The sequence below is a fragment of the Labeo rohita genome, unplaced genomic scaffold (assembly GCF_022985175.1).
Source record: "Labeo rohita strain BAU-BD-2019 unplaced genomic scaffold, IGBB_LRoh.1.0 scaffold_165, whole genome shotgun sequence".
NCBI lineage: Eukaryota > Metazoa > Chordata > Actinopteri > Cypriniformes > Cyprinidae > Labeo > Labeo rohita.
Window position 1 is genome coordinate 143,780 of NW_026127835.1, and position 8,385 is coordinate 152,164.

An 8,385-nucleotide genomic window follows, 5' to 3' on the forward strand; every position below is an offset into this window, starting at 1 on the left:
CCATACCTCACTTTGTGGTGAAATATAATTATTCTGTTTGCATTTTATTTAAATGTAAAATTTTATGTGTAATGTCTTTTCAGCTTCGCTGGTTTCAAACTTTCATTTGCCAACATTTCATCGCATATTACACACAGTAGTGCAGTATGGCCTGCATTCGAACAGCAGACAAACTCAAACTTTAAAAAATTCATCTTCATAGGTCTTACTTCAGATTTCTGCTTTTTCATAGCAAGAAGTCCTGCTATGATGTTTGCATGTATCACCTTCTCATCACCATCTTTTCTGTGGATCTCTGCTATTTGCAGCAGAGTTACACGGTTTTCTGCTTCTTCATTTGAATGGGTCTTGGTCTCAGAACTTATTTTTCTTCTGAAACAATCATAAATGATACTTTTTCACTGTGGCTTCCTTATGTTCAACATAAAACCGACCTGAGGGTCACGACCTCAGGTTTGAAAACCTCTGCAGTATTGAGAGTATGCTAACCAGCTGTATCACCATCTGCTATGGAAATAGCTCAGCATCTGATAAGAAAGTCATGCAGCGGGTAGTGAAGATGGAACAGTGTATCACTGGTACAAAATTTCCTGCTGTTGAAGACTTTTATATCATAAGCTGTGCATGTGAAGATGGCAACCTCCATTAGGAGGGACTCCTCTCATCCTTCCCACAACTGGTTTAAGCCCCTTCCATAAGAAGCACTCAGACCAGAATGTCCAAACTCACTGTGATAATTACCCATCTATCATGTTCACACCTCCGCAAAATAGGTTGAAATAGGCTCAATAATTAATAATCTAAATCAAAATGAACTCGAAATGACACTTGAGTGAGTCGATTTAAATTAAAACGGGAACTCGTGGTCACCTACTGCCTTTACAGAGGATTTATAGGAGTATGGTAAAAATAATATCTGAACAAAGCTTAGTCTTAGTCTATACTTATTTTGGTATTATTATTATTTCTGAAGCAACATAAATATCTAAAAACATATTCTTTGTGAATTTGTTTTAATAAATATTGGCCCCTTGTCAATATACACAAATAAAATAAACAGTTTTACCGTTTACTGCACATTGTTATTCTTGTTATTTCCCTATAGCGGCTAATGAACCAGATGTCTCACCCATAGGCTTACTTCTGTGTTGAAGAATAAGGTGGATATAAAATTTTCTTACAATAACTTGAGAAACAGACTTGAATGGTTAACATTGAAAAATGCAGTCAGTCGATCTCTAGAGAAAATGGAAATACTATACTGTTACAATAGACAATGGAATAACTTTTTAAAGAGTTTGTGCAGTAACAAATTCAGTGAGATATGATTCATTGATGAATGTTTTAAGTGTAAAAAAAGAGTCAATCATTTATCACAACTGAAACATTACAAATAAAGTTGCATAATAAAGCATATAAAAAGCTTTTTGTAAAAAAACTAACGACAACGCCAGATACCCTCAGCATTTTGCTCAGACCGATCATAACTATTCTTTGTCAATAGCAAAAGCAATTTAAAGTTGTAATTTACAACAATAAATTTAAAAGCACTGTGATTAATTATAACATACATACATAATATATATAGGCTTGAATACACTACACAACTTCTGCACAGATTTTGCCACGGTTTGCAGTCTGGATAAGTAGATGCTAGTTGCTGAAAGTCAGAACCAATTTTGAGTCTGGAAATTCTGGGCAGCTGGAGTTGAACAACTTGTCATCAATTATTCTATACATAACCTTTCCCACTGGTAAAATCTGTTCAAATTTTAGAAGTCATGTAGTGCATTTAAGTCTTTAATTTGTACAAAATTAAAGGTGCTGCACATTTACAGTAGCTGTGTCATTCAGTGTTTAGCAATAGCAAAGCAATACAGTCATAAAAAGACACCCTTGACCTTTAGGTCTCATCTTTGATGGCATCCCAGTACCATTTGTTAAGGTTTCTAAAGACCTGGTAGTCTTTTTTTGTCCGTATATATTGACAGGCACGACATGCATGCTCTTCGGGATAGTCAACAAGTTTGACTACAAAGTGTTTTCGCCATTGAAAATACTTTTTGTATTCTTCAACATTCCTATCCAGTGACAGCAGGTGTTCAGCAAGTTTCTGAGGGCTGGAGAAATCCTTCACGTGGATGAAAGCATCCTTGGGCACAAACCTTTCGTATATGTATCGTGGAGCACCAAGAGTCACTGGCACTGATCCGAAAGTGAGGGGATTGAACAGCTTTTCTGTCATGTAGTCATAGTGAGCAGCTGTGTTCTCAAATGACAGATAGAACTTACATGTAGTTAATATTTCCTTGTATTCTGCGTCATTTACTGCTTTTCCAAAATGACGTCCAAAGGTATAAATGTTGATGTGTTTTTTAAGCTCATTATAGTATTTTACCCTTTCAAACTGCTCATTCCAGTTGCTCACAACCCAGCAAACTAACTTATCCTTTTTGTCCAGAACTTGTGGAAATATCTTATCCTCGACATCTTCAGTTTTAATCATAATTTGTTCACGAAGGACAACATCAGCATCCCGTCTGTAATTCAATGTCACATTGAATAGGTTCTCCAGACCGTCGAATCGTCTTGTGTTTTGTGGAGACTCAAAGTGCATCCATATCCATTTCTGGAAGAAAGGCCGTGGTTTTGTGGGTAAATTTGACAGGTCGCTTTTAATATCTCTGTGATTTATCAGCACTCCGTGAGCTTTGCTGTAGAGCTCTCTATCTACAGTTAAGTGACAACCGTCTATATTAAATTTGGAACTGCAAGAATTTAGGTCGAATTTTCTTCCAAATGGCCAAATCCATATAAGCAGGATAGTGCTGTTTTCCGGAGGCTTGTTTTCGGATGGTGTAAAAATTCTGACTATTGGTGATTGGTTACACTGGAGGTTTAAGAATTCATATATTAAAAATATGTTCAGTCCAACAGAGAATACAAGAAGAAGATATCTCGGATGAAGTATTGTTTTATTTTGACCTGTGAAGAAAGAAAAAATAAGATTACCTTGAGGGCATTGTGTCACAGTCTCAAAAATACTCTTAAAAGATTAGATATAGCAATGGATACAGCTTTCTTCCTCTGTTAATGGAAAAGATACATAGGCTACACTTCATACATATTTAATGGTACTGGTTTGGAGAATATTTTTTATAGATTATACTTCCATAAAACATTTGCACTTGGTTTCTAACATGTGTTACTGTCCATGTTTGGGTTGTTTTGTCGTTGCATTTACATGGTTTAGACCAGCATGTGTCACCAGCGTAGTTTGGAAAAGTGAATCATTTCAACTGAGTCAGAGATTTTAAAAGTTCAGATTCTCTCATCAGCGTTTCCAGCCTTTTGTCAGTAATGGGGCACATGCCCCATCAAAAAAGTGTGCCCATATATTTTAATACTCTTTTTAAATACTGTTTTGGATATGAATTTATATAACTCGTCTTTATCTGCAGTTGTTTACGAGCTGCAAGTGCAGTAAATAGCTGCTTCATTGTTGACAAATGCTGTAAGACATTTGCAAGTGTTTCTATAGAGTGTTCTCATGAAGTGTCATCAATCGGCCATATTGGCGGTAATGAACAAAGTCACTGAACCGAACAAAACTTCCATATTTCACTGATTATTGCTGCTGAAAATGATCAATTATTGTCATGTTTAGGCTGTACTAATCGGTCAGACTGGGAAAAACATTTGGAGTACTATAAACTGCCAAAAGTTATAACAAATCAAGCAGAAGAGTGAAAAAATTGAGGAACAAAAGGCGTTTGTGGTTGGCCAAACCGAACCAGGATTTTCAGGGCAAGAATTTTGGCAACATTCGTGTTTGTTCTCATCATTTCCGGTCAGGTATGTGAAATATTAGGCTAATATCTTAATAATACTGCTCGTACGTATCTTTACCACCTATTAACTTTAGTTTGTCAAAATTTTGCACCCTTTCCTGCTTACTAAGTCCTTCTCTATATAATTTAGCAGCTTCCACACATTTTGTCCAAGGTTTAGACGTATTGCACGTGATGTCACACAATCTATAACAAGCATAAAATACAGTGTTTCTGCAACAATTATTCTGCCGTGGCCGTGTTTAGTGTCCCCGCCGGCAGCAGCAGCGAGCGTAAGTGTCTTCGCAGCTGCTGGAAGAGATCCACGTTCATACGCGCACAATAGGCTAAAGCTTGCAAAGCTCCGGCAAACGTAATTACCATGAATGTGTTGGTGGTAAATAAGAATATACTTGAATGAATTATTAATAAACTAGTGTTTTCTAAGCCAGTGTCGCAAAGATGACAATCCTGACTCGCCATCTGCTCATTGGACGCGCCTTTAGAGAGAAATGCATCTCTACGGATTTTATAAGGAATTTTTTTTTGTCTTAAAGCAGTAAAGTAATAATTTAAAGCTTTCTATAGATATATATATCCTGAATGTAAGGCAAGTATTCGCTGAGTTTCATTTCATTTTTGTGCAGCGCTCCTATTCAACACCGAGACATCAGAAAGGGCATCTTGTTTGTTTTCTTTATTTTTACAGCACATTTTGTTGATATTGTGCTTGCACGCAAATAAAATTAGACCCTTTACAGTTCCGGATGGTATATTAAGCTTACCTTTATGAGCAAAAATCACAGCGTATTTAAAGTGATTGCGCTGGCGCCTCTATGTCCCGCAAAGCGCATTTAGCTCCCACTCGCCAACAAATGATTGTATGCCCATAATAGCGTGCATTTATCTAAGTTAAACGTTTAAAATGACATTGTGATATGCTTGAAGATTTTATTTTAGGCAAGTCGTGATGATTTGAGAAGGCAAAATTGATCAAACATCTTGTTCGTTACTTTAAAAAGCAAAAACCTTAATTTAAGAAACAAAAATGTTCCAAACATATTTCTAAATTAACTTTATAAAGAAACGAAAAGAAATATAACCACATTCCTATTAAAAACTGAGCTATTTTAATGGATGCAACAGTGTAATGGGAAAGAGAGAGAAAAGACTCGTGCTCCAGTCGGACTCGGGCCGGTATTTTGATGAGCCGTCGGACAAGGGTTGGGCGAGGTTGTTACGAATTTATGCAACAAATGTTTGTTTAATATTTACCGTTCTTATTTGGGCTACTTTCTTATTTAATTGTATAATTTCTTTGTTATTTTCTTTAGTGTTTTGTAGGCTGAAATAAACACAAAATCAATTTCAAAATATATATATATATGTACATATACACTACCGTTCAAAAGTTTGGGGTCAGTACATTTTTATTGTTTCTCTTTTTTTTTTTAAAGAAATTAATACTTTTATTCACCAAGGATGTATTAAGTTAATAATTAAAAGTTTATTAAAAGTTAATAATAAATAATTTACATTGTTATAAAATATTTATATTTTGAATAAACACTGTACTTTTTAAACTTGTTATTCATGAAAGAATCCTGAAAAAAAAAAAAAAAAAAAAAAAATCACAGGTTCCAAAACATATTTGGCAGCACAACTGTTGATATTATCCAACATTGATCATTCTAATAATAAATCTGCATATTAGAATGATTTCTGAAGGATCATGTGACACTTAAGACTGGAGTAACAGCTGATAAAAATTCAGCTTTTCATCACAGGAATAAATTCTATTTTAAAGTATGTTAAAATAAAAAACATTATTTTATATTGTAAAAACATTTTGCAATATTACTGTTTTTTTTTTTTCTATATTTTTAATCAAATAAATGCAGCCTTGATGAGCATAAGAGACTTCTTTAAAGACTATTACAAGTCTTACTGACCCCAAACTTTTGAATGGTAGTGTATATATATATATAATATATCTATCTAAACACATTACCACCGCGGTGGAAAAAATCTGCCACCATCACAGCCCTAAAACAACGTATTCAGTAGTACATCAACCGTGCAATCCATCCGCGCATCGTGATGTGAGTGCAAACACTTATGGACAGTTATGGACTGTAGGTAAATATCCACCTCCTCATCCTGCACTCTTTTTGTTTTCTGTCTTATAAAATAGCCGTTACTATGGCGGTGTGAGAAGAGCCTTATTAACGTTGCATGAGAAAATAAACTTTAGGAAATTGTTTTTCCTCTCCATGAATGTTTACATATGGTCAGTGAATCAAACATTAATCTAAACCTTATTTTTATTTAGTACTGTCCTTCAGAAGAATATGTTCTGCTGTATCATATCCAACTATTTACTACTGCTAAAAAAAAAAAACCTTCGGCTCTGAATTAGGTGAATAGAATAATGTTGATGATTGTGCTTAATTCTGAAAGTGAAAGTATTTCACAAGCACAATGTATACATGATAAAGTAAAAACAACATGAAAACTTACTTAACATTGTTCTGTTGGAGAAGCACAGCTTGACCCAGCAGACACTAATATGCACAATGAAGACTAGTGGCTTCCGTGAGCTGTGAACGAAATTGACAGATTTACATTTTAAAAAAGAAGTGAGAAACACATCAGCGATTTTGAGTATCCACACTTGTTTCTGTCGAAACAAGAGCACTTAGAGCGTATCAGTATGTATTTTCACATCCTTGTCATTACAGAATCAACAAAATTCTCAAGAACAATGTTTGAAGAGGACACGAAGATGTTTTGCACAATAAAACCCCTTAATATGCCCCCTTAATATGGGGACTTCCTGTGCTTACTTGGCGCTTCGGTGCACTGAAACATGACCTTATGTCAAGTTTAATTTTCGCTATCACGAGTTAGCTTCATAGGTTAACCAGGCGGTCATATTATAACTATAAAATTATCTTGCGTCCTCCACATAGGATTTTAGGCTTAAAAACCAACACAGAGCTAGATCTAGAATATTAACCTAATACCAGTTAACACATTAGACGAATCGCTGTGTTAGTTGTAGTAGGTGACTTGCTATTCAAAAAGCTACGGTATTAACCAAGCTACCAAACAAGTTTAGCAACGTTAATTGCTAACATAGCGGACTCACTGAAAATACATGGGTTAATCATGATTTTTTGTCATGACTAATTTATTAATGACTCGGCATCATCTGTACTGAAGATAAAATAATGACTTCAGCCGATGTTTACAGTAAATAAAATAGCATTGACACTTACTACTTACTGGAGTTCCACGACCACTCAAGAACTTCCCCTGCGTCCCAGTGTTCACACTGTCCGTCCTAAATGGTATGTTGAATTTATCCTAAACATTGTGTCCCAAACGTATTGTGTGTATGTTGAAAAGACTATGCCAAAAGACCCCGGATGGTCCGTTATTTCATGGAGATATTGAGGTATGGGTCCGCGCACACTCTAGTGGGTAATATTGCCCACAATTCATCGCGCTTTGGCAAAGGACTACGTTCAGAACTACAATAAAAAGCGTTAAAAAACTACAAACATGGCGGATGTGCGCGACCGACGGTTAGTTCGAGAAGTTCAGGTAAGGGGTTTGAGTTACTAATAATCAACATTTAACCTGGTAAAAATGTTTATTTAATTTTATCTGTGTTAAATTTCATCTGTAACAACAGTGTGGACTTTTATAATTATTATACATGGGGTTGGCCATTTAAATGCATTATTATTATGAAAAAAAGTTTGCTTGCTCTTTTACTACACACTCAAAAGTGTGTACTTTTTCTTTACCAAATAGTACATACTTTAAGGGCATAGTAGGCACCATACACCATATCATACTAATCTTACTATTTCTGCAGTATGTATACTGTGCCTAGTTTACACATATAGAGTTTACACTGTTTTTTTAATGTACTACAGTATTGAGGTATAAATATCTAAAGAGATATTTAAATATAAGAGATAAAAACTGAAGAGAGATGGCGTTTTCCCCTCGTCCTCACTGGTTTCTGTAGATGCGTTATTGAGAGTGTACTGACACTGCTCAGCATCTGACAGGAAAGCCCTGCAGTGAGTAGTGAGGACTGCACAGTGAATCACTGCTGCCAAACTTACTGCCATTGATGACCTTCATATCACAAAACTCTATAAACATTCTGTAAAAATATGGCTCAGTGTACTATGTTAAAATGAATTCTGCATTGAATTCTGTTGTTTTATGCTTAAAGGAAGTGTCTGTAAACTATCAGATTATGCCTTTGTAGAAAATTACCAGTACATTTTCTGTTTTTCTATGATGTGAATCAATCATATCCCACTTCTGCTACTCTTCATGTATTGTTAGATCATGCCTCCACACCTGAAATATCAGATCAGATGCCAGATCCTGTCAGAAGACAGTCTGGTAACAGAACAGCTAGTCAGCAAAATTGTCTGATACCCAAAACCTGTTAACAGCAAGTCTTGTCTGGTACCTGAAACTGTATTAACAGTCTTCTATCAGTTAAGAAGTTGACTAAGTAAAGCCA

At 35.3% G+C, this 8,385-nt stretch overlaps 1 protein-coding gene across 2 annotated transcripts; it reads right to left on the reverse strand.

Moving 5' to 3' along the window:
- Window positions 1-996: 996 nt before the first annotated feature.
- Window positions 997-7,324, reverse strand: LOC127158696 (4-galactosyl-N-acetylglucosaminide 3-alpha-L-fucosyltransferase 9-like). 2 transcript variants are annotated; one of them, XM_051101724.1, is made up of 3 exons: window positions 7,119-7,324; window positions 6,351-6,430; window positions 997-2,985 (listed from the first exon to the last, which is right to left on the reverse strand). In XM_051101724.1, exons 2-3 carry the CDS (start codon window positions 6,355-6,357, stop codon window positions 1,904-1,906), a joined length of 1,089 nt encoding a protein of 362 aa, XP_050957681.1. In that variant the 5' UTR covers window positions 6,358-6,430; window positions 7,119-7,324; the 3' UTR covers window positions 997-1,903. The 2 variants fall into 2 exon arrangements, with proteins under 2 accessions (XP_050957681.1, XP_050957680.1); XM_051101723.1 differs by having other exon boundaries at window positions 7,112-7,324.
- Window positions 7,325-8,385: the final 1,061 nt, after the last annotated feature.